The sequence below is a fragment of the Gopherus flavomarginatus genome, chromosome 7 (assembly GCF_025201925.1).
Source record: "Gopherus flavomarginatus isolate rGopFla2 chromosome 7, rGopFla2.mat.asm, whole genome shotgun sequence".
Classification (NCBI taxonomy): domain Eukaryota; kingdom Metazoa; phylum Chordata; order Testudines; family Testudinidae; genus Gopherus; species Gopherus flavomarginatus.
The window spans coordinates 68431783-68458967 of NC_066623.1; the positions used below are offsets into that span (position 1 = coordinate 68431783).

The window sequence follows — 27185 nt, forward strand, 5'->3', positions numbered from 1 at the left end:
TGCCTGAGGAGAACCAGAGCCGGCCGCAGCCAGATTGCGGAGCCAGCACCTCCTGCTGCCCCCAGGCACCCGGCCCGGTCCCAACTCACGCGCGCAGGTAGGGCCAGGCCCTGCTTGAGCAACAGCAGCCGCCGTCTCCGCCGAGCGTCCAGGGCTGCGCCACTGCTCCGCGCCGCAGGCAGGGCCTCCCTTGGGGAGGGCCGCTGGGCAGCGGCCTCGCCATACACCTTTCACACCCGCTTAAGGATCGCCCCTCCCGGCGGCCTTGCCTCAGCAGGAGGCACCGAGAGCCGCCCGTCTGCATAAGGCTGGGTGTGGAGCCTTTCTGCGGGCGGAGGCCTCTTCTGCCTTCGCCGCTCCCTGGTGAGGCGAGGCCCAGGAGCGGCCATGGGGCGCGGAGCGTTTCGCCCGCTGCTGATATTCCCAATTTGGGAGGGTGAGGGTGGGTGCACGGCCGGTGTCAGTGGGTTGGCAGAGCAGCTCTCTGCGGGAAGGGGCGCCTAGTAAACCGCCAGGACAGGTGCCCGAGATCCCTTCTATAAGGGAAGGGTAGAAAAAAACCACAGAGGGGTGAGGCACACAGAGCGCGCAGGGCACCGGTGTTCGTGCTCCAGGTATTCTGGGATACTGGTGTTTGTTTCTTGTAACCTTTTTTTGTTAAGATGCCTCAAAAAGTTGTACAAGGGGTTGAAAGCAAGGGGTCAGCATAACCCTGTGAAGAATAGTTTCCTGGTGAAAATGAAATCACATCTGTCAAATAGAAATGGGAGTTTGCACGTGAAAAATGCTATATATTAGCTAGAAATTAATATTATCAAACCCCATTTCCTTATCAAAGGTTCTGTGCCAATCTTCCTTTAGACAGTGACCATACTATTTTTCATATGAACTTAGGAATTGCTTTATTTAACTAAACAAGTGGTCTCCATGTGACAGCAGCTGTTAGCAGATGTGCAAGAACTATGAAGTGGGCAGCTATGAAACAAATTTTTAACAGGAAATTTCTTATTAATCCCCTCAGTTGGAGATAGGCTTATGTCCTGAAGCATTAAAGGTCTATATTTCTCTAAAGCTGTGGGGGTTTTTTTGAGTACTTTAAAAAAATAATCCTATCTAATTTGTCAGTAAATATATTCTCAGTATTTTTATAAATATGTAATCCTTTTTGGAATTTTGAATCCTTCTGGGCTGTTGGCCTCTATATTAGTATTAGTATTTTTAAAAAGACCGAAGATGAATAGAGTTCTTTACAGAACAGAAAAAGATATAGTCTCAAAGAGCTTACAGATATAAATACTACAAATCATTGTAGATTTCCAGTAATTGTTTTTATAATTTAGCCAACATAAAACCAAAGTTTAATTTCAAATTAATTCCTAAGTGCTGTATTTCACTTGCAATTCAAATACCTGTTAAATGTAGCAATTGTTAAAATTAGGTTGGAATCTATAGTTTTATTACACCTTTTCTTTAAATGTGCTTTTTATGTAAATCTTTAAAATTTGGATTAATTATGTGACACTTCGCTTTTTAAACCACTTTTGTGTACTTATAGAGCATAAATAAAACAAATTCGGTGTAGTTGCAACATACAGCTATAGTTATTCTGAGACAGTTTTTCACTGTTATGTGGAAAATAGTGATTCAGAACGTTATGCTTATAAGAAACACAGTTGTTTTTTTTAAAGGGGATAAGGCAATACGCCTTTAAAGATTAAAATCAACATATGCTTTTATTCACACACACACACAGATCATATGCATTTATTTACATACACACACACACACACACTCTATCTCTCTCTCTCTGTTCTGCAGCTGGATTGTTTAGTTACCAGTTTTTAGTGTTGCTTACTCATTTACAGTGGCCAGCTGAAACTGCACACGAAGGAGGGAGCTAGACCTTTGTCGACCGCATTCAAAGCTTTGATGTTGATGCAAAATGAACCCAAAGTCCCATGGCAATACACCCTTTTCTTTATAGTAATACGTTTTTATACGAGTGTTTGGACCTTGCTGTGTGACACCGGAGCTGTTAATTACGAGGTAGCTAAGGTTGCTTTTAATTAGAATTATTTGGGTTGTTACTGGGATTATTTGTATCTGTTTTTATTTTGTTTTTAGGGTGTATGCCTTTGCTTTAGGGTTGTCAATTTGCCAGCTGGGTGATTCTGATAATAAAGTTTGTGCCTCTCGACTCCTTCACTCCCTTCTTGACTATTTAGCCCAGCTGTCTTTTTTTAATGAATTACCATACATTTTTTACTTACATACCAAACAGTAAATAAGGTAATAATTACAGCCATAAAACTTTTATTCATTTAAGAATAATTATTAATACAATTAGCAAACAAATTCAGAACAATTTTATTTTTTTACTAATTTAAAACTAGCAAAATGGAGTATAAAGCAAAATAAACGAAATAGAGTACACTTTACTTAAGACAGTTTTTCCCCATTAGGGTTTTGGCCAACAAGAACATTGTGCTCTGTACTCCTGAGGGAATTCTGTGCCTAAAAATTATGCACACAATATCTTAACATTCTGCAAATTTTACTTATCAATAAATAACTGTGTGGCTCCAGCATGGCAGTGGGGAGCACAGGCCACTGGCTGCATTGAGGGGGGAGATCACCCTGAAGACCCCACCTCCTCAGTAGAGAGACTCAGCAGTGAGGCTGCAGCTGACCCTGACACTGCAAAGGCTGGGCCTGCCACAGAAACATTCTGGGGCCCTGCCCGTCCGTGCCAGGTGCACCAGGTATGCTTGGGCAGGCTCAGTCCAGCAGGATCCAAGTATGGAAGAGCTTGTGGGGGGGGATCCAGATGTGAGGTGAGAGGTTTCTGTGTGGGGCAATCTAGGTGCGGGCAGCACTGTGGGAGATCTGAATGTACACAGGCTCGTTGGGTGGTTCCAGGTGCAGGGGCAATAGTCCTCAGGTTAAATTATGACCAGCCTTTTTATATTTTATTTTTAAATAATCAAATATATAAAGGAGAAAAAAGTGTGTAAAATAGCGAGGATCTAGAATTTTGGCTCTAAAGTATTTCTCAAATTCTGCAAGTTTTCGTCATTCAGGAAAAAACAAACCTACTGTCTGTGTCATAAAGCCATTAAAGTTTGTAGTCACATAAAAATACAGCTTTTTTCCATTCTGCACTTCAGAGACACACACACAATTCTACCTTTTTTTTTTTTTTTGTTAAGAGAAACTAATCCAGTGTATTACTGGGTAACGTTATTTGTACAGCTTGACAATAACCAGTAGAATGATTATTGCCCTTTTATTGTTGTTGCTGCTTATGCTGCTAAAGAGGGGAACTTCAGATCATAATAGAGCAAGTTAATTAGAAGTTCAGAGAACATAGGATAGTAGACGGTAGAAAACATTGCAAACATAGTAGTCTTGGAATCTGGGAGAACCGAAGATGTACATGGGAGAATTCAGATTTAGGAGTTGGGAGATCAACAGAATGAGCTCAAATCAGAAATGATTGACTCAGATTTATATGATACAGCAGTGGATATGAATTTTTCAACTGACATGATGGATCAATGTTCATGTCACACTCCCCGTCAATGCTTGGCCCAGGCCAGGGCAGCTGATGATCCAATCAGCGAACCAAACTGGCTGATGAATTCTCATCAAGTGCCACCTGAGGCATGTTGCGCATACACTAAGATGAAGTTTATAGAAGATGTTTTTCATTTTGTGCAGTACATGAGTGGCTACCTTGAGTTTGGTAGGCTTGATGTCAAAGATTATCCTTATCTTTGAAAGTGTGCATTTATTTTGAACCACCTTTTTACTTTGTATTTAAGGCCCAAAAGTTTACATCAACTTCAAGCTGTTGAGGTAACTGAGCTGTTTCAGAGTTATCCACTGGGTTGCTAGTCAAGCCACAGCTCTAAAGGCAATAAAAAAAATATTTGGCTCATTCCTATTTGAAATGTATTGTAGAAACTGAGTCAGGGCTGACTGTGCCCAAGTTAAGGGTGTTCTTAAGATCAGATAAGCAGATTTGTGGGCATGTTGTATTTCATGATGATGTTAATTACCATCTGATTGAAGTCTCTTTTCTAGGAGTTTGTTGATTGAGGCTTTGCAACAGCTAGAATTTCCAGGAGTGAAATACAGTCTTGGTTGTTGCATGGAAAACATTTATCTTTATGGCAGATTTGAAGAAGTCAGTAGTTCTGGGTCTTCAGAGCCAAAGCTGCAGAAAAATCAAATCTGTAAGCTTGAAGCTACATTGAACATACAGATATCAGATTAATCAGGCTACAGTAACTAACACACATATGGTTTCAATGCTTTGACTCCATAGTGGCCTAGTGATTAAAAAAAAAAATCCATTATTGCAGTGCACAAATTAGCAATCTGCTAGACTAGGGATTCTCAACCTTTTTCCTACTAAGGGGCCCTCAACATGCTATAAAAATTCGACCGCCTGTCTGTGCCTCAACAACTGTTTTTCAGTAGATTAAAAGCCAGGGCTGGCATTAGAGGGTAGCAAGCAGAGCAGTTTCCCAGGGCGTCACACCACAGGGGGTCCCGTGAAGCTAAGTTGCTCAGCTTTGGCTTCAGCCCAGGGAGGAAGGGCTCGGGATTTGGCTTTCTGCTCTGGGCCCCAATGAGTCTAACGCTGGCCCTGCTCTCTGGTTTATTTTGGCAGACCCCTTGAAACCTGCTTGCAGCCCCCCAGGGGATCTCAGACTACTGGTTGAGAACCACTGTGCTAGACCACTTTATAGAGATATTGAGTAAAAAAGAGTGAGGGAGAGAGCCCTACATCAGTTATACCTCTAAAATTACACTTTATTACTATAAAAATATAACAGTGACACTGCATATGACTAAGGCTATGATTTAATTTATATTTAGTAAAAGTCAGGGACAGGTCACAGGCAAAAACCAAAAAAATCATGGCCCCATGACCTGTCCCTGACTTTTACTAAAAATATTCAAGATTTAATTGGGGGCGGGGACGAACAGGACGACTGCAGGGGGAAAGCTGGGGCCCACTGTGGGGGAGGAACCTCAGCCAGGAGGGGGGAGCCCTGGGTCCTGCCGCATTGGCAACTGCTTGGGTGGTTCCGGGAGCTGCCAGAGCAGCAGCCAGTGACACTGGCTGCGAGACCGCCCAAGCAGCTGGTTGCAGAGCTGCTCTAGCAGCGGCTGGTGTGACTGTCCCCACGGCTGCCGAGCAACTGCTTGGATGACCCTGGAGTCAACCACACTGGATGCTGCAGAAGTCATGGAGGTCACAGGAAGTCACAGAATCTGTGACTTCCGCACCTTACATGGCAGACACAGAACCCTACATATCACATATGACAACTCTTTTTACCACCAGGCTATTTTCCTTTCAGGATATATGGCTCTTGGTGGGTATAATGCTTTTGTCTGACAGCACTGTTGTAATGAAATGTACATTTTCCACTGTAAATTTAATTAAGCCATGCAAGTATATGCAGCAGAGCACCGACTCCAAGGATTTGATGCAGGTGCAAGTGAATGGCTCAGGGATTGATAGTTTCCATTATCACCAAGCTGTTCTCTGTTGAAATGAAGGTTCAATGAGAATAAAACGTATTTGTGAATACAAAGGCAGAGTGTATTCAGTAGCAACAGCAAGCTGTTTTAGTGGTGATTTAGACTAATTCTGTTCTCTAGAATCCAGATCTTGATTTCAAACTAGATGGGCATTATCCATAATATTGTTAAGCTGTTGGAATGAATTTAAAATAAATGATTAAATAGTCTATTCTGACTTGTGGTCTCAGACTGTTGGGGGCTGTGACATTTAATTTATTTTAAAGTGAAAACAAAACTGAGCATTTAAGAGCAAGAGAAATGAGTGCACTGAAAACAAGAACTAAAATAAGAAGTTGGCCTAGTAGTTGAAACAAGAAAAAGCAGAACATAGTAGAAATGTCCCTAGATAATCACAGTAGCAACAATATTTCTCCTTAATATGAGAAAATGTGACCATAGCCTGAATATTTGGATGACCATGTTTTCTTCTCAGACAATTCAAATTTAGATCTTAGCAGTTCATGAACAAATGACAAGAATTTTTTCCCCTCAGCCTAATTGGACAGTGATAGTTGTGAGGGGTTGGAGCCGTTGGGAAATCACCTGATGTGCTGAGATATCAGAGTCTACCTGTTCTGCAGCATAGGCTTCCTTTAACCTTGTGACATTGCACTCTACATGATTTTATGAAAATATGCTAATGAGAGTGAATATAATGTAACTGGAATATGCTTCATGCAAAAGGTCTCATGTAAGGTATCATTACAAAGCTTATAATCCACTGAGTGTGTTCATCCTATTTGTATGACTGTATCATTCTTATATCTGAAACTAGAAATATGAAATATAACTCAGATCTTATTGTAATGATGCAGAGTGTGGGCCATTAATGGTGGCTTGGAATTTTGATGGATCCAATTAACCAGGACAACTGACTGTAGATGGCTTTGTTTACTTGTAAGTCTTCCTGTATACCTGTGTGCTGGCAAGTGGGTGATGAAGTCTTACAGTGCCATGTGATCATATCACCTGAACTGGAATCCATCTTAAACCTGGTGCTTTTCCATTTAGAAGGAGGGATGGGAACCCAGAGAGGGACAAAGGATTCCTGCCTTGTGTAAAAGATATATAAGGGGGCGGAACAGAACAAAGGTGGCTGCAGTCATGAGAAATCCCCTGTGCCAGGGGAAAGGATTGGGCCCGTACTAGGAAGGTGTCCAGTCTGTAAAAGGAGCTTATTAAAACATCTCTGAGGGTGAGATTTTATCTCTGTTCAGCTTTCTTACTATATTAGGCTTAGAGTTGCATGTTTTATTTTATTTTGCTCAGTAATTCACTTTGTTCTGTCTGTTATTACTTGGAATCACTTAAATCCTACTTTTTTATTTAATAAAATCATGTTTTACTTATTAATTAACCCAGAGTATGCATTAATACCTTGTGGGGGGGGGCAGCTGGGCATACCTCTCTATCAGTGTTATAGAGGGCAAACAATTTATGAGTTTACCCTGTGTAAGCTTTATACAGGGTAAAATGGATTTATTTGGATCCCATTGGAAGCTGAGTGTTGGAGACAGGAACACTTCTTAAGCTGTTTTCAGTTAAGCCTATTTGTGTGATGAATTAATAAAGAATGCATGAATGTGAAGCAACAATGACTTCATTGCCTCTGCAGGTGGTGATCGAAGGGGGGAGGGGAGGGTGTTTAGCTTACAAGGAAGTAGAGTGAACCAAAGGGGTAGAGGGTGGTGTTCATCAAGGAGAAACAAAGAGAACTTTCACACCGTAGCCTGGCCAGTCATGAAACTGGTTTTCAAAGTTCTCTGATGCACAGCACATCCTGCTGTGCTCTTCTAACTGCCCTGGTGTCCGGCTGCACGTAATCAGCAGCCAGGAGATTTGCCTCAACCTCCCACCTCGCCATAAATGTCTCCCTCTTACTCTCACAGATATTGTGGAGCATACAGCAAGCAGTAATAACAATGAGAATATTGGTTTCACTGAGGTCTATCCGAGTCAGTAAACCGCCAGCGAGCTTTTAAACGTCCAAATGCACATTCTATCACCATTCTGCACTTGCTCAGCCTATAGTTGAACAGCTCCTGACTACTGTCCAGGCTGCCTGTGTATGGCTTCATGAGCCATGGCATTAAGGGGTAGGCTGGGTCCCCAAGAATAACTATAGGCATTTCAACATCCCCAATGGTTATTTTCTGGTCTGAGAAGAAAGTCCCTTGCTGCAGCTTTTGAAACAGACTGGAGTTCCTGAAGATGCAAGCATCGTGTACCTTTCCCGGCCATCCCACGTTCATGTTGGTGGAACGTTCCTTGTGATCCACCAGTGCTTGGAGCAACATTGAAAAGTACCCCTTTTGGTTTATGTACTCACTGGCTTGGTGCTCCGGTGCCAAGATAGAGATATGGGTTCCGTCTTTCGCCCCACCACAGTCAGGAAATCCTTTTGCAGCAAAGCCATCCACAAAAACCCACACATTTCCCAGAGTCACTACCCTTGATATCAGCAGATCTTTTATTGCATGGGCTACATGGATCACAGCAGCCCCCACAGTAGATTTGCCCACTCCAGATTGATGCCCGACTGACTGGTAGCAGTCTGGCGTTGCAAGCTTCCACAGGGCTATCACCACTTGCTTCTCAACCGTGAGGGCTGCTTTCATCTTGGTATTCTGGCGCTTCAGGGCAGGGGAAAGCAAGTCACAGAGTTCTATGAAAGTGCCCTTACACATGCGAAAGTTTTGCAGTCACTGGGAATCGTCCCAGACCTGCAACACTATGGGTCCCACCAGTCTGTGCTTGTTTCCCGGGCCCAGAATTGGCATTCCACAGCATGAACCTGCCCCATGAACACCATGATGTGCACATTGCCAGGGCCCATACTTTGCGAGAAGTCTATGTCCATGTCTATGTCTTCATCAGTCTCGTCAGCGCACTTCCTCGCCTGGTTTTGCTTTGGCAGGTTCTGGTTCTGCATATACTCCAGGATAACGTACGTGGTGTTTACAGTGCTCATAATTGCCGTGGTGATCTCAGGGGGCTCCATGATCCCAGTGCTATGGCGTCTGGGCTGAAAAAAGGCATGAAACGATTGTCTTCTCTGATGGAGGAGGGGCGACTGACGACATGGCTTACAGGGAATTACAGTCCACAGAGGGGGTGGCTTTGCATCAAGGAGAAACACAAACAACTGTCACACAAAGAATGGCACACTCAAGGATTGAACTCAAAACCCTGGGTTTAGCAGGCCATTGATTTCACGGAGGACGGGAGGAAGCAAATGAATACAAAACAAATCGGGTCTATTTCTTGTTTTGATCCACTTCATCTATCTTTTACATCTTTAGGGTAGTAGCAGACGGTGCAGTTTGACTGCTAGCCATTGTCATCTCCTGGGTGCTCAGCAGAAGTCGTCTGTCCAGGTGCCCATGACTGACCTCACCAGGATCGGTTAAAAGAGCACCTAGGAATACGTCGATGACGGCTACCAATTGTAACGCACCGTCTGTTGCCAAAAGGCAAGGAGCTGCTGCTGTGTAGCAGTGCAGTCCCACATCTGCCAGCACCCAGGAGACTTAGTGAAGGTCAGCTGTGCGGGTTCCATGCTTGCTGTGGTATGGTGTCTACACAGGTAACCCAGGAAAAAAGGCGTGAAATGCTTGCTGTTGTTTTCACGGAGAGAGGGAAGGAGGGAGAGGGAGGCCTGATGACATTTACCCAGAACCACCCGCTACACTGTTTTTGCCCCATCAGGCATTGGGATCTGTCATAAACAGATAGTTAAGGGTTACTGCCTCTTTTACCTGTAAAGGGTTAAGAAGTTCATCTAGCCTAGCTGACACCTGACCAGAGGAACCAGTGGGGGAACAAGATGTTTCAAAAGGAAGGAGGGAAGTTTTCCTTTGTTTAGTCAGTTTCAGTCAGAGTGAAAAAGATCAAGGAACCAGCCTCTTATCAGAGTAGTAAGTTTTAGAAAGGGATAAATAGGTTTATGTTTATTTTCTTTGTAACTTGTCTTGGTACCATTAAGGGAATTAACAAATTTGGGTATTCTTGTGTGTATTAAAGTTTTTGCCCAGGGGAACATCCTCTGTGTTTTGAATCTGTTGTCTGAGAGACTAGCTGGTATGCTAATCTCTCCCAGAGGGTTTTCTTTTACCTTTCTTTTCTTTAATTAAAAGCCTTTTTCTTAATGCCTGATTGATTTTTCCTTGTTTTTTAGATCCAAGGGGATTGGTTCTGGATCCACCAGGAGTTGGTGGGAGAAAGGAAGGGGGGTGGTTAATTTCTCCTTGTTGTAAGATCCAAGGGGTTTGGATCTGTGTTCACCAGGGAATTGGGGAAGTTTCTCAAGGCTACCCAAGGAAGGGAGTGCTTGTGAATGGTGCAGCGATACCACATCTAAGCTGCTGGTTAAGCTTAGAAGTGTCCATGCAGGTCCCCACATCTGTACCCCAAAGTTCAGAGTGGGGAAGGAACCTTAACAGGATCTCAACCCAGAATCCCAATGGCCAGCAGAGACTGCGGGATAGCTACTCACAGCTACCCACAGTGTAATGCTCCAGAAGTCGATGCTGGCCTCGGTACTGTGGACACAGTCCATCGACTTAATGCTCTTAGAGCATTTTGCGTGGGGACACACACAATTGACTGTATAAAAATGATTTCTAAAGAACCGACTTCTATAAATTTGACCTAATTTCGTAGCGTAGACATACTCTTAGAGAAGGCTTTAATAGGCTGGCTCAGCAAGACAAGTTCAAGGGAGCCTATGCTGCAGAACAGGTAGACTCAGTGGTATATCAGCACATCAGGTGGCTTCCCAAGGGGTCCAACCTGTCACAGTACAGAATTACAGAAGTGCAGGTACTTACAACACAGGGTAAAATCACTCCATAGATTTCACACACACAATTCTGATTCCCGAAAGTCACAATCTGTTGCATATCCCACTTGTATTATTACTGAGATGTTCAGGTTAGTGTTCTGTACCAAAATCTTTCTACATGTGGAAGAAAACCTTTGTAATTTGCTACGGGCTTGGCTACACTCTAAACTTCAAAGCGCTGCCACAGGTACTCCACCTCCCCATAGGGATTAGCTTGCAGCGCTGGGAGCTGTGCTCCCAGCACTGTGGCACTGTTTACACTGGTGCTTTACAGCGCTGTATCTTGCAGCGCTCAGGGGGGTGTTTTTTTCACACCCCGAGTGAGAAAGTTGCAGCGCTGTAAAGCGCCAGTGTAACCAAGGCCTAATTGACTAAATTAATCTCTTGTGTAACACTTGATTTTAAAGATTAATGTAGTGCAATATTTTGAAAGTATGATGTAACTATAGCTGCAATTTGGCAAAGCATACTATTTCATACATGTTGGAATATCATGTGTTTCAGATATCAAAACACTTTTTGTTGCATATATACCTTAGATGCTCCCCTTTTAGCTAACACTTGTTATTTTCAGGGTATCTGGTGTGTCTCTGAAGTCAGGGTATGGCTACACTCGAAACTTCAAAGCACTGCTGCGGGAGCGCTGCTGCAGCAGCGCTTTGAAGTGTGAGTGTAGTTGCAGCGCCAGCGCTGGGAGAGAGGTCTCCCAGCGCTGCACGTACTTCACCTCCTCATGGGGTTTAGCTTGCAGCGCTGGGAGCCGCGCTCCCAGCGCTGCGGCACTGTTTACACTGGCGCTTTACAGCGCTGTATCTTGCAGCGCTCGGGGGGGTGTTTTTTTCACACCTCTGAGTGAGAAAGTTGCAGCGCTGTAAAGCGCCAGTGTAACCATGGCCTTAGTGTGTGTTTTAAAATTAGAGTCTGGCTGCAAGCAGTATTTGAACGGAGAGCTGTTGACCTTTAAAAGAAAGTTGCACATACTTGCTTTGAAAATCACAGTGAAAAATACTTTTTGGAAATTTTCTTTGAAAATAAAAGATGAATAAAATTAACATTCCTAATCCAGTTGCTGGCACCTCACTGCTTGTCAAAAAAAAAAAAAAAGTATATCTAGCAGAGTAGGGATACAACGAGACAACCAATCTTTAACTCTTTCCCTTGTAATTCCTGTATAGGGTATGTATATCTCATCACAGGTCGGGGGTAGAATACTGACTCTCCGCAATCTCTGAGATGTCCAAGCAGGAATAGAATTAATAACTAAAAATGTTGATTATGTTTTTAATTAAAATGCTTTTAAACAGTAATAACTAAAAATGTTGATTATGTTTTTAATTAAAATGCTTTTAAACAGTAATAGAGTTTAACACCTGTAAAAATATGTGAGCTAGTCATGATAAGGGACCACAGGATGTGACAGTGCCTCATCTTTTTTACTCCTAAAAGAATAGGTCTGTGATCTTCTGTACTTAAAATTGATGCAACGAAGTACTTTGCAGAGAATCTAATGTACTTACTCTTTTCTGTTGCTCCTTTTACTCCCTAGTAATCTAGAAGATCACCTGACACTCAAAGGATTGTTCTTTCTGATACTGAATAGCCCAAGACATAAAAACATGCCAAGTCTATATCTTCAAATTTCCACTTAGGTCTTCTAATTTCCAGCTTATGTTTCACTTGTTATGATGTATGATTCTTTCTTTTGGCTACACTACAACTGGACTTTTACTTCTCAAAAAATAACTTTTTACCTTTTAACCATATAAATTTTGTGCCCTTGAGTCTTATTTTGGATAGGAATAAGAATATGGTATGCCTCCAGATTATATAGTGTTAGTTCTCTGTCTAACAGTGTGTAAACAAGACCTGAAAGGTTTGGGATGTGTTTTGTTTCTCTCTCTCTCTTTGCTTGTGAGCTTTCTCAGTTCTCATTTGAAAGGACAAGTGTGTTTGAATCTTTATTAATGATGGCATTTTTCTTCATTATTTGTCAGGTGTTTCATTTAAATAGATGATAACCAAAACAAACAAATTACAAAAGGTTTTTGTTTTTTGTTTTGTTTTGTTTTGTTTTAAAGTCTAGGACTCTCTTGCGTTCTGAGTTGCTTGCGTCTCTTACCTTTATCAAATGCAGTTTTGTCATCCAGCCCTTCAGCAAAAAATGGAGGGGAAAGATCTGATAAATTTTAATTTAAAAAAAATCTTTATAATAATTTTTATAACATCAGACAGAGCACAAACACCATCTTTCCCTTGGCAGGTCAGCTTTAACTAGCCTGTATGCTGGTTCTAAGGAATTTATGTTTTCATTTTTGGGATTAAGGCTCTTCCTAATTACCTTGAATTTAAAAAATTCCCCTTCATAAAGTTTAGTATCATTTTGCTAGTCTTAGGTACAACCTGTCGCACAGAAATTCAGGACCTAACTTCCGTGGAAGACTTAGCTGCCTGAAGAACTAGTAAAATGCTGACATCACTCAGGATTTTTAGTTGGACTGCTTATGACTTTTTTTTTTAATCAACACTTAACTTCAGTGACTAACATTTTAGATAAAGGATGTATTTAAATATTGAGTACCTCTACCCCTCCAATTAAGCTGTTAGGGCTAACAATAAAAATGCTTTGAGACCACCAGCAAATTAAGAGGAAATTAAAACCAAACTTGATATCGCTGCTTAAAGCAAACCCTTTTCACAACTTATTTATATGTTATAGCAAAGCCTAAAAGGGCATAAATCCAATTTTTAAATATATTCTTTGAAGATGCTCTTTAGTAACTTAAGCATTTATTGGTCTGTGTTATTGCTGTTCTGGAGTATGTTTAATATAAATCTAGAAGAGGCAAGGGGAGAAGACATTAGATATAATGTACTCATTTGGCTACAGATGTAAGAGGAGGAAATGTTACGAGCCAAAAAATCCAACATAGTTCAACGTTTATTTGTATTAAAGTTGAACTCTCTTTTTTAATAGGCTTTCTGAAACTGTAAGCAATGGATGAAGACGCAAGCCAAATGCAGCCCTTGAATGAGAAGCAGGTGCTGAACTCTGAAGGTGGATATGTATGGCAGGTCACTGATATGAATCGACTCCACCGTTTCTTATGTTTTGGTTCAGAAGGTGGTACATACTACATCAACGAGCAGAAACTTGGCTTTGAAAATGCTGAAGTTTTAATAAGACTGATTGAAGATGGTAAAGGTTGTGATGTGGTACAGGAAATAAAGACATTCAGCCTGGAAGGAAGGGCAGCAAAACAGGAGCCCATGCTTTTTGCTCTTGCAATTTGTTCACAGTGCTCTGATGCAAAAACAAAACAAGCCGCATTTAAGGCTGTTTCTGAAGTCTGCCGCATACCAACTCATCTGTTTACTTTCATCCAGTTTAAAAAGGATCTGAAAGAGGGCATGAAGTGTGGCATGTGGGGCCGTGCCCTTAGAAAAGCTGTTGCAGACTGGTACAACGGAAAGAATGGCCTGGCGGTTGCTTTAGCAGTTACAAAATATAAACAAAGAAATGGTTGGTCTCATAAAGATCTGCTGAGGTTGTCTCACCTAAAACCTGCCAGTGAAGGTAACAGTAATGTTTTATTGACCTTGAGACTGGAGTAGTTAAGAAAATATGCTCTATCAGATACTATATTAAGCCTTTCATTTCTAGCATATGTCTGTCCTGGAAGTCTAAAGGTCCTGATGGTGCAGTAGTCTCTCAGCATCCATGTATCCTTCAGGTTAAACTTTAGAAATAAAACAGAAGCTGATAGCTAGAAAATATGGTATGTTTATCTTGACTCTTTAAGAATAAATGTGGTCTTCTATTATTTTGTGTAACTGCTGTCAAGAAATGGCTGAATAATTCTTACAAATCATTCAGTTGATTTTTTTCCCCATCAGTTGGCAAATACATTTATTTTTTCATTATTCAACCAGATCTGTTGTTTCCTCATTATTTTTGACCTTTGGTCACAGTTTTATGTTTCTCCTCAAATATAATCTATTTTTATATGTTAAAAAATGCAGATTACTTCAAAATGTTTTAATGTTTTGTAGCGTGTTGGGGTAACTGAAATATTTATACATAGCAGATTGACAGTCATCTTTTCATTGTATGTTCTGACTAGTTTTATCCCCTTATTTTTCACAACGCTGTGCTTGCTGGGGCATAAGGTAGGGGACAAAACATTGTAAAGAAGACGACTTATATTAAGTTTCAGCCTTCTAAAGGGAGATGATACAGTAAATAAAATAAATCTTCGAAAGTATTCTGAATTGTGCATCCTAATGTATTTGACTGTAGTGTTCTAACTTATACCTGCTCTATTGATAGCTGGCTAGCAGTTCTGGGAATGAAACCATAGTTAAAAGCATCCTTCTAACCAACTCTCCTGCCAGACTTACTAAACTCTCTGATAGCTGGGTCATAATCCTGAATGGAAAATATTTTTGTCTTTCAATAGGACTCGCTGTAGTTACTAAGTATATCACTAAGGGGTGGAAGGAAGTCCAAGAGGCATATAAAGAAAAGGAATTTTCTTCTGAGACTGAAAAATTGTTAAAATATCTAGAGGCTGTGGAGAAAGTGAAACGTACGAAAGATGAATTGGAAGTTATTCATTTGATAGAAGAGTATAAGCTAGTTAGGGAGCATCTCCAGACAAACCATTTGAAATCTAAAGAGGTGGGTATGTGTATGTAAATATTAACATCTTGCATCAAATAACTAATGCCCTTTTAAAATTTGTTGTCTTTTTTTATCTTGACAATTTTGGATTGCTGAAAATGTATTTTTATCCAAATGGAACTTAAAGCTTTATTTTTTTTAAGTAGTTAATTCAACATGATGAAGCTCTCTGTATAATTCTGACATTTTAAATACATTGTTTACATATTTTGCTTGATGTTTCGTGTATACACCAGAGTCTGTCATCAAATTAAAATGTTGTCTCCCCCCATATACTACTGTAACAGGTGTGGAAGGCATTGTTACAGGAGATGCCCATTACAGCAATGTTGAGGAATCTAGGAAAGATGACTGCAAATTCAGTACTTGAACCAGCAAGCCCAGAAGTAGCAATAGTTTGTGAAAGACTGAGAAATGAGAAACTGTTAAAAAAGGTAAGAACTGTTTTCACTACTCAGTGCTTTTACTTCTGGTATGATTCTCTTCCTAAATTGCATTTCTTAAAAACCTCAGAAGTGTATGTATTGATGAGAAATATTTAGGTAGGCTTTGACATAGTTAAATCCAATTACATTTAATAATTGCTAATCAGAAATAACCTTTTTATGTGAAAGGGTTTTTTTTACTATTCTGCAGTTGACTTCACTTTGCTTATGAACCGGGATTCAGGAAAGCACTTAGTCAAATACTTAACTTTAAGTATTTAACTTAAGTGTTTTCCTGAGTTGAGGCCATGGGGAATTTTCATTTGCTGGTCTCATGCGTTAATGTCATAACTTAAGCATTCCTATGTACTGCTTTAGTAATCAATTGTACATGGTCTTCTGAAGCTACTCCAATAGTGGGGTAAAAGTGCAGCAGTTGCTATTTCAGAGTTTGTTTGGATGCTGATATATCATTAGAAATAGTTTAAATTTATGAATTTCTGGAAGTTTAATATTGTTAATGGAAAAATCCAGCAGAAGCCTGGGAATGGACTGGAAGAGCAGCCTGGTGTACGTTCCATTTTCAGGCCCCTGCACAAGGAGAAGAAGCAGAAGTGAGATTGTGAAGGTATCTCCTCACTCTTAAGGATCCCGGAGGAATCTAGGAGAGCAAGTGGAGAAGACATGCATAGAGTCAAGACAGGAAGACAAAGCATGATAAGTGGAGGAGAGACACTCTTTCCCCTGCTCCCACCCCCCTTACTATCTCAGCCTTTTGAGGCAGTTGGTGAGAAAACGAAGGAAGAAAGTGGGGTGGTCCTTGCCACAATGGTGGATGAGTTACTTGAACTTCAGCATGTGGCTTTTTCCCTGGGCCTTCCATGGACTGGGGATGATGCAGAGAAGACTGCAGTCAGGGAATCTTCATTTTCCAGGATCCTCTCCAAGAGGCTCACAGAAGAGCAGAAGCCTGTCAGAAGAAAGGATCTGCTCTTTCCCAGATCCCTCCAAAAAGCTTATAGCATCAGAACTGGCAGGGAAAGGAGTAACCAAAAGAGGGGAGGAGCTATTATGAAAGAGAGGAGTAGGTGTGTACATGTTTAGATCTGTTGCACCTGCACAGTTGCTTGTTGGCACAAGCAAGCTACATGAACACCACTAAAGGAGAACAAAATGAGGGGAAAAATAAATTAGTAAAGCAAAATAAAAAACAGTGGCTAAAATACATAACAGACAATAGACTGGTGGTCCCCAAACTGTGGGATGTAACCCCTGGGGGACACAGAGGAACATTCAGGCGGGCACATCGGGGCTCAGGCCAGCCCTTACAGGGGGCGGAGAGGGAGCACCAACCCAGCCCTGCTTTGGCCCCAGCTTTGCTCTGGCCCTGGCCCCAGCCACGGCCCCTGCTCCTATCCTCAGCCTTGGCCCTCAGCCACAACTCCACACCCAGCTGCAGTCCCAGTCTGCACCACAACCCAGCCTCAGCTCTGCTCCAAACCCTACCCCCAGCTGCGGTCCCAGCCTTGACCCCCTTACCCCTGTCCGCATAGCCTGACTGTTGCTTCAGGAGGTGTGAGTATGGACATGGACAAAGCAGGGAATGACCCTGAAAAGTTTGGGGACCACTCCAATAGGCTAACATAAAGTACTTTTTCCAAAAAGTCAGTTTCAAATAACTGAATTTGGCAGCGTACTTTCATATTTAATACATGAAAATGACAACTTTTCTATTTTGAAAAAGGATTTATTTTTTTCCACTTAGCTCTGAGATGAAACCCTATTTAAGTCAACCTATAGTAGGTCAACCTAAAAGAAATCTCTTTCAGTTATTGAGATGGAGAATGCTTAACAGGGTTGTATTCTGTTCCTCAAATCTTCCAAGCTAGAAGATTCCCAGGCATAAGTTCTGTTTTTTTCCCCCCCTTTTGTTATTACTTTAAATTGTTGATGTTTTCATCTTATACTAGATTGGTCTAAAAGTATGCCTGTTGATTTTTTTTTTATTTTTTTTTAGATCTGTCAGTTGACCATGAGATTTTTGTTAGCTTGTTTGCGAACAAGTTTGGATGGGTGGAGCTGCTGCTGTTTGATTCTGTTCTTTCAAAAAAATTCAAAAGATGTTTATGGGCAACTTCAGCTCTGTCCCAAGCACTCATGTAGGGTGTTGCAGGGATTGATATTGTCACTTCTTTGATTAATGTGTATCTGATCGCTAGGAGGGTTAGTGAAGACACATAGGCTGCAATTCAGTCAATAGGTTGATGACACACAACTCTACATCTCTATTGCATCTGACCCAGCTGGAGAAATGGAACAACTTGCTTAATGCCTTGATGAACTTAGGGCATGGATGAGAGCTAGCTGGCTGCAAAGCAATCCAGAGAAAATTGAGTTTATGTTGGTGGGCACCCTCATACCCATGCTCCTCACAGAAGGAATGTCACTGCAATTTGTAAAACAGGTACACAATATGATGGTATTGTTAGATCCGGGGATGTGCCTGGGTGCCTTAGTAGAGATTTTTCATCTGTGCCTGATCAAAAGAGTGCAATTTTGTGTATGTTTTGTGTGAGAGAGAGGACCTTGGTGACATTATCCATGCTTTTGTTAACTCTCAAGATTAGACTGCTGCAATGCACTGTGCACAGGGTACACATTAGGACTATTTGGAAGCTGAAGGTAGTGTGAATGCTTCAGTCTGCTTATTAAGTGGAGTTGCACTTTGGGAGCACTTTAGACCAGTGCTGTGTGATCTGCACTGATTCCAGTAATTCAAAGTGTTGTTTATAACTGTGAAGCCTTAAATGTATGGGTACCTGATTAGCTGAATGATTCGTGCCAGGGTACACAGTCGCAGTTGAGATTAACAAAGGCAATGGATCTGGAGTTCTCTCAACATAAATGAGAGAAAGCTACTGGGGAAAAAATTGCTGTGGTAAGTCATTGAATTTTTTTTAAGCTGCTTCACTCTCCTCCCTGGTTTGCTGGAGCCCAGACTTGTTAACCTTTGGGGCATACAGTAAATTTGTGAAAATTGTGAAATTTCTGGGGGTGCCCTGTAATAATTTATGTTCTGTATTGGCCTGGTTGTTGAGATAGTGTTTGCGTTATGACAAAATTGGTTTAACTCAGTTGAGCAGTCTGCAATATAGGTCAGAAGGAGAAGAATCGCTTAATATAGCCATTTATCAGCAAACACTTAAGAGTTGGTAAGGGATAATGCCAAAACGATTGGACTTAATTATTCTGTCTCTGGCCTATGGTCAGCCTGTGAAACTGCTTTTAACAGGAATGGCTCAGAGTTTTCAGGCACAGGAGAACAAAGAACTCAAAAGGTTTTTAAAAGGACTGTTTTAAAAAGGAGACCTAAGCAAGTAACCAGACTTAAACTAGCCCCAGGCACAGGAACCTGTTGGGGTGTCTGGAGAAGCTAGGCTGACATAGGTCGCCATCATGAAATGGTGGGAATTAATAGTTAAGATAGACATGTGTGTAGACTGTTTGTTTTAAAATCATTTTTCTCTAAAGCTTTGTTCCTACTACTAAATAAAAAATACTTTTGTTTTTGAGAAGGTTGTTGATCACTGCATATCACTGGTTTTTGAAGGGTAATTGTGCCCAGGCCCAGGTCTAAGAGTGGGAGAATTGCAAAGTTCCAGCTTGAGTCAAGTAACGGCATGAGGCCAAACAGCTGAGGAGGGTACTGTCAGACCAGAAAGGGGACAGAGGTGCAAGCAGCCCTATAACCTTTTCTTCTCTCTTTAAGTATGTTGTTGTTAAGGGATGTGGGGACTAAAGTAGATATATTTGTGCATAGCCACATTTGTTTTTATTTTGTTGTGATTTTTAATTTAGGAAATAAGTGCACAGAGAGAGCCTATAATTGTATTTTAAAAATTTGAAGAAACAATAAAATAAGGCAGATAATTGCAACTGTAGAGAGAGAATGCAATTTGTAGTTAATAATTTCTGCAATAATTGAACTTTGTACTTTTAAATGTATTTTTAAAGCATGTTTTGTTTATAGGCTCGAATACATCCATTCCATGTTTTGGTTGCATTAAAAACCTACAAAACAGGACATGGGAACCAGGGAAAACTTCGGTGGCTTCCTGATAAAGACATTTTAGAAGCTCTTGATGTCTCTTTTTACAAAACATTCAAGGTAATGGTCTGTTTAACTATCATATTGTAGATTCCTGCTAGAGAAGTCATAAGCCTGGCTTTGCAAATATCTGGAGTGTTTTAAAGCAGAGTAGGCAATAAGATACACAAGTATTCTTACTTACTGAGATTGGTCCTAAAATTTTCTCCAAGTATGATGGGGTGGACTAGGCCCAATACTCCCCTGCTGGAGGCCTCAGGATTCTACCATACCCATCCCTGAAAAGGAGCACTGGAGAGGTCCTCCAAGGGGCCTAGAGTGGTTGCGAGGAAGCAGCCAATCAGAGAGGCTGCTGGAATGGATAATGGGCCAGAAGAGCCATAAAGAAGGAGCTGCAGAACAAAGCAATAGTTAGTTAGTGCTGGAGAAGAAAGGACTGCATGCCTGGCTGGAAGAGCAGCAGGACCACAGACAGTCTTCTGGCAGGGACCAGGGGAGCAAGAGGCTTCTGGCTGGCTGCTAAGACTGAGCCAAAGACAGTTTTCTAGCAGGGGCCCGGGGAGCAATGAAGGAGCTCTTGGTTGGCTGCTACTGAGTAGGGAGTGAGCCTGGGGAGGGCTGCAGGAAGATCATGTTTGCAGGGAGGAAGTCCTGGGGTTATGGTCCCATATCAGGGCTGGGATTAATTAAAGACAGCCCAGAGAGGGCTAGAGAAACACCACCAGTGGGGTACCGAGATAGACCCTGGCGGACTGTATACCCCAGAAGGGGTTTGTTCTAGTTCACATGCAGATAGTGTGAGAGACTCGGTCAGAGGGCTGAGTCACTGGAAAAACTGCCTAAGAACCGCTGAAAGGGGTCACCAAAACTGAAAGGACACAGACACCTCAACCAGAAAGGGGTGTTTGCAAGAGGTGGGTGATGACCCCATTACATCAGGACTATTAAAGAACATTTTGCCTACTGCCTTAATTCTTTTTCTTATAGTGCAAGTGGATCTGTTTTCAGCTACCCAGTGCATTTAGTGGGTTTTTTGTTTTTTTGTTTTTTAAACGTAGATGGCCCAAAATAGGTGGTAGTTTTGTTTTTTGTTTAAGCATAGCTTAATGTTGGGGGAGAGGTTGTTTATTTTAAATTGAGTGACAGATTTTTTGCTGTCATTTTGTTAGCCATGTCTGATCATGAGATGTAGTCAGCTTTAAAGAACTTTTATGGTCTGTGATATAAATGTGCCTTTCTGATAAGCATGATTAATATATGAAGTGTTTAGGGGAGAAGTATTCTCCCCATAATTGAATTTTCCCCATATTTATTTAGGCACCTTAAAGTATAGTGTCCTTTTAACTTTTGTAGCTATCCATCTTTGTTCAAAAGCATTGGCACAAAATAAAAAATATATTACTAAATCATGTTATGAAATTATTACATAATAAAGTTATTTCATCAGCTGTTAGCATTCCACTTTGTAAAACACAATATGATAATGTTTTCAGATAACCAACAGTTTCAGTTGAGGAATATCTGAACAATGAAGCTAATCTAGAAAGTGATAATTTTGATGAGTTAACCAAAACACTCGGTTACCTAGTTAGTTTTTGGTTTGGATTGGTTGGTTTTTCCCTTGGGTGTCAGGGCCTTTTCTGGAAACAGAATATTATGAAGTCAAGACTGCATTTTATTGCCACGTTTTTATGTCCATTGACTTTCAGATATTATGCACCAGTTAATTAGTTCTGTAACTACACTTGTTATTAATCTATGTTCATGGGGAAAAAAATGCTGGTAAATATTGAAGTAAGCTGGGTGTAATTCTTAAAAGGTTTACATTGCATTGTAAGTTCTGTCACTAATACAGTATTTTGAAGTCATAGTACTTTTGCATTTAAACAATACCTAAATAATTGTTTGGCTAAGTTGAATTCAGCTGCTGGTAGTATGGTTAGTTTCATTCGTTCTTGAGAGAACTTCATGTGGATTTGGTGATTTAGAGGGACAATTTTCTGACAAATTTCTGTAATGAATCAATACCCCAGCATGATTCTATGGGCAGTCTTTCTGATACACTGAAAAATTAAGGTCCTGACCACGTGTCATCAATGAAGATTTCAAGACATTTTTTTACCAGAGCCAGGGTTATTATTTAATCTCCTTTTTTGGCAAGATTTAAAAATGGGTAACTTCTTCCTGTCAAGCTAAATTCCCATTTACTTTAAACAGCTCAAGTTGCTCTTTTCCTCCTAAAACTTATTGTGTAGTTCTTACCTGTGTAGGATTGGCTCTGTATTTCAGAGCTAGATAAGTTATCTATTTTTATAAAAGATTCTGCAAATCATTTTAGAAATCTTTTGCATGAGCGGCATTATGTAAATGTAATATATAACATAGTATTGAATTTTTGTAGCAAAGGTTTAGTAATTTTAGTATTGTATCAAAAGAGGGGGAATTCACTTGATTTGTTAGCTTCTTTAAATATACTCTCCTGGAATAGAAGTAGGGGAGATGGAGGGGGGGAAGGGGAGAGAGAGAATTGAAAATAAATTGGTATTCTGATATTTTTATATATATATATATATATTTTTTTCTGTCATTGTTTAGACAGTGGAACCAACAGGAAAGCGTTTCTTGCTTGCAGTTGATGTCAGTGGTTCCATGACACAAAGAGTTTTGGGCAGTGTGCTCAGTGCTAGTACAGTTGCTGCAGCAATGTGTATGGTAAGAAATGGATCTTTTCTTGTAGCCATCCAGAATTCTTTAGGCTTGATTATTTGGAACAGTGAGTCAGTATTGTACTGCTCTTCTGCAACAAAGATGCCTTCAAGATGCCACTAGAGGATTCCTTAAGCATGGTGGAAATCTGAGAGTGGCATAGGGCCACATAAAGTAGCTTCTGTTTCAACTCCCTCCTGGCTTCTAGCATAGAAGATATGGCCAGGATCCCTTATGCATGGTTGCTAGAAAGGCCCCTGGAGACTATTGGTAACCAGAATCAATAAGAGCAGCCTAAATACTAGGCTGGTACCCAGCATATATTAGCGGAATCTTCAGGCTGCTTTTGTCTTAAAATCACTTTCCATGCAGCACAATGCAGACTGAATTGAAAGTGATTTGGGGAAATATTTATATATGAATCCATCTCATCAAGCCATGCTTTGAGGAATGTATTCACACATATGGAATGTTAATTTAGAAAGGATGTTAATATTTTAAATGGTGAGGAAAATACATACTTTTTTTCCTTTTTAGGTTTTAAAATTACTTTGCTGGAGATTAGTAATTTAGAAAAATACTCCAGTGCACTTTTCAAATAGCAGTCAATTTGTTTTTAAAACTTAAAGTTTAAAATGAAATTACTTGTGCTTTTTAAATTTCAGGAATATAGAAAAATAGAAATGTACCATGTTCAAAATGCAGTCTGTTTCCTGTAACAGAAAAGAAAGAGAGAAGGAACAGAAAAAATGCAAACTTTTTAACTAGAAACTAAAAATTAAGGGGTTTTTTGTTTATAGTGATTAGGTCCATGAGTTCATCTTGGATTGCTGCAATATTTAGGCACTCTAGGATAACAGTGAAAATTAAGGGTTGAGTTGAAACATGAACTTCACTTTTTTTGGAGTCAGTCATATCTGTATTATTTTAATTTGGTGCTTTGTGTTTTCAGTAAAGAATATGTTGAATTATCACAAAACAAACTAACTGCAGATAATTACAAAGTGATATAATTAAAATACTTGACCTAATTCCCTGAAACCTTATTTTTCTTCCAGGTTGTTGTACGCACAGAGAAAGATTCCAATATTGTTGCCTTTTCACATGAAATGGTCCCCTGTCCAGTGACGAAAGACATGACATTACCTCAAGTATTACTGAAAATGTCTGAAGTATGTGAACACTTTTAGTTTTGTTGTACTGTAGTTACTGTATAATTCTGATAAATTTATTGCCAAAAATTAAGACATAATTTGAGTGATTTAGTATTTGCATTCTAATTTGTGCTTTCTAATTAATCCCTAGTAGTGAATTTATTCTACATTTTTGTAAAATATTCTTCTTGTTTTTCTTAATATACCTGATTTCTACTGAAAAGCTATGTCAAACAAATCATATTACTTTACTATCTGAATAGTTCAACACTTCATTTTAAAGAAGTGGTATTGGCACATAATCTCATAAATTTAAAAAATGGATGAGAACAATAAATTCTGTAAGGCAAAATGGTGTAATTTTTTTTAATATTACCAAAAAAGCTTCTGCATTAGTACATAAAGTACTTTACATTTTCAAAGCAACTGTATAAACAATCATCTTTATATCTTCAATTCTGTATAGTCACTGCAATGTTCTAGTTCATATTTTTCAGTACTGTTAACTTGTGCTTTACAACAGCATGTGCCATAAAATTTATTAGTTTCTGGGAAATAAACTCCTCTGGTGATGTATACAAAGCCCACTGCAGTTGGATAAGACTCCAGTTGATATCAGTGGTTTGGTTAGCCTCCAATTAAGTATTGAGTAAAAAAGGCCAAAATTCAGGCCCCAGACCTACAACTTGATGAGAACAGGTAGACTTGTTCACCCATGTGGAACTCTACTGATTTCAGTGGACATGCATGTTGCATTGCAGGATGGGGCCTGCTGCGTTAGTCATCACAACTAAGGGCTGGTCTACACCGGGGGGAAACCGATCTAAGATACGCAACTTCAGCTATGAGAATAGCGTAGCTGAAGTCGACGTATCTTAGATCATCTTAGAATCACCCAATATCTTTCAGCAAAACACTTCAGGTTTGATAAATCTGCATTTTCTAACAAAACCCTGTATCACTGAAATATTTTCAACCAGCTCTATAAACAAACATCGTTTTAAATATATTTTGATACATTTTATGTTCAGTGTTTCTAATGCAATTAATGTCAGAGAGTAACCCATTGAATGCTACATTATAGATAGAAGTAGGAAAGCTGTTAACTTTCTCATGTCCTCCTTTGTACTATCCAATTCAGGGCCACATTGCTGTTGGATAGTTAATCATACCTGTTAATATGAAAGGATAATATTTATAAGATATCACTGTAATACTTCCAGAATTTTATGGTGAACTGCCCTATACAGTTCTTAATAATTTACTTATGTATTTTTAGATTCCAATGGGTGGCACTGATTGTTCTCTTCCAATGATATGGGCACAAAAAACACACACAGCTGCTGATGTCTTTATTGTGTTCACTGATAATGAGACCTTTGCTGGAGATATTCATCCTGCAGTTGCTCTGAAGGAATACAGGGAGGTAAATAACCTTCTGATAATACAGTATCATTGTCCTCTCATACAATAATGGAAAAAATATTAAATTGTTCAGAAATTTCTTTTGGAGGTGTAAGCATTTGTGGTTTAATGCAATAAATGTATGCTTTTGTAGTATAGAAAAAAGGTTCATTCTTGGAATCTTCGTACACTCAGGGAGAAATGAATGGCATTAGTTGCAGATAAATCTTGGAACAAAAACAGGAATTTTTAGATAAAAATTTGTCATTAATTATTGGCCTAATATTTACATCCTGTGTTTAAGTTTCTGTAACAGAATTTGATATACTTAGTGCTTAGTGAATTTTTGAACTTTTCTCTTGGATATATGATTGGTAAATCAGTGAAATTCTACTTGTACAAAAAAAAGTAAAGTTCTGATATCCCTCAGTGCTTTGTGATAGAGTTGTTTTCAGTAATGAAGTAAAAACTTGTATAGAAATAGCTGCCAGTATGAAGTTATGGGAGCCTGCAAAGAAGACAGATCAACAGGAGTGAAAAAGCCACTCAAAGCAGAGCTTGAGGAAAGCTACTGAAATTACTAGCTCTGCAGGGTCTCCGGTAGCTTTTCTTGTGCTGATCATGTAAGCTCTGTAGACTTTCTCCCTATAAGTCGATTTGAAATGAAACTTCACTGATAATGAAGTCAAACTTTAGAAAAATAATTTCACTATAAACATGTTTCGCTGTAATAAAATGTTCAAATTCTAAACATAATAGATCTTTGACATCCTCAGTAGGCAAGAGATTTAATTTATATTTATATTATACCTTTTACTTTATATAACTCATGTGCGGACCTCAAAGTTCTTCACAAACACTAAAGGCTTAGTTAATCACTACAGCACTCTTGTGAGGTAGGTAAGTGTTATCTCTGTTCTGCAGTTGGATAAAATTGAGGCAGAGATGTTGAATGACTAAGCCAAGGGTCACCAAGAAGTCTGTGGCAGAGCTGAGACCTGATCTGATTGCAAGAGCTATGATTTATCCATAAATGCAGCTGTTCATCCTATTAGATGATTGGATGGCCATTACTGTCAACGGTCATCATATGAAATGTAGTCCATAGAAAATTTAAATGTTTTCATTTGAATAGTCTGTGCTGAAAAGTGGGTTAACTGTGTATTCCTGTCCCTAGGCTTTGGTGGTGTATAAAAGCAACTAATTGCATTTATTTCATTTTCACATAAATCAAACTGAGACTTTTATTTTGGTTACAAAAAAAAAATATTAACAGCTAGATTTTGCAATCCTTACTCATGAAATCTCCTGCTGCCATCATCACTGAATCAGTGCACTGTGTAGTACCTGAGTAAGGACTGCAGGATTAGGCCCCAGATGATTTATGAATTGTTGTGTGTATATTCTGGTGTACTGAAAATGCTTTATTTGCTTTCCTTCCTACTTCTAGAAAATGGGTATTCCATCTAAACTGATCGTTTGTGGAATGGTATCAAATGGCTTTACCATAGCAGACCCAGATGATAGAGGCATGTTGGATATATGTGGCTTTGACACAGGAGCTCTAGATGTAATTCGCAACTTCACTTTGGATTTGATTTAATCTGTGAGCATCTGCTATTCACGGTGGATCCATTGCTGGCAAGAGACTCTGCCCTGAGAACTCCCAGCCAAATGTACACATGATGCACATATCAGAATGATACCTTTTTGTAAAGGGAAAAGCAGATATTACTTTTTTTGTTGTTGTTGCACATAGTTTAAAAATAACAATGGCAAATCCTTCTAAATGTTGCTACACAGTTTATGATTTAATTTCATTTATAATAGTTGAATAATACTAAGGTTTTCTGTCACTGTACAATGCCTTTGTCTTCAGTAATAAAATGATTAATTACTTCTGGTATTGGGAGTGAGGGCAGGAAAGGGAAATGGTGTTAATGTTTTTAAATAGTGTCAGTTTAACAGCAGTTTACTCAAGGGTTTTTTTGTTTTTAATCTTTGTATTTGAAAAGAATAAGATTCAACCATTTCCATTGTTCAGTTTCAAATCTATAAAAGAGAAATTATTTTCTGGAGTGCACTAGACCATGTAACTGTGATGGAGTGTAAAAATTGTCAAATTTTATACTGACAAAGTGAAAGTGGAAATATGTGATTAAATTGTGATAATCAGACTTTTTTTGAATAGATAACTATCTGGATCTTCTAAAATAAAATATGTAACTTTTTTGGTAAATTGAAAGGCAGTTTTTGTACATTG

The 27185-nt window shown here is 39.7% G+C and overlaps 1 protein-coding gene across 1 annotated transcript; it reads left to right on the forward strand.

Annotated features, from left to right (window-relative positions):
* On the forward strand, positions 1 to 27161 carry RO60 (Ro60, Y RNA binding protein). Its single transcript, XM_050961447.1, has 9 exons — positions 1 to 97; positions 13419 to 14018; positions 14902 to 15122; positions 15413 to 15559; positions 19581 to 19718; positions 22254 to 22370; positions 23423 to 23536; positions 24798 to 24944; positions 26373 to 27161. Exons 2-9 carry the CDS (start codon positions 13439 to 13441, stop codon positions 26523 to 26525), a joined length of 1617 nt encoding a protein of 538 aa, XP_050817404.1. The 5' UTR covers positions 1 to 97; positions 13419 to 13438; the 3' UTR covers positions 26526 to 27161.
* The last annotated feature ends 24 nt before the right edge of the window (positions 27162 to 27185 follow it).

Excerpts from the sequence above, each read along its gene's own strand:
- RO60 (XM_050961447.1), top strand. The coding sequence starts at position 13,439 with ATGGATGAAGACGCAAGCCAAATGCAGCCCTTGAATGAGAAGCAGGTG. Across the intron at positions 15,560-19,580 it reads ATGAGAAACTGTTAAAAAAG|GCTCGAATACATCCATTCCA; the intron begins GTAAGAACTGTT and ends TTTTGTTTATAG. Across the intron at positions 23,537-24,797 it reads TATTACTGAAAATGTCTGAA|ATTCCAATGGGTGGCACTGA; the intron begins GTATGTGAACAC and ends ATGTATTTTTAG.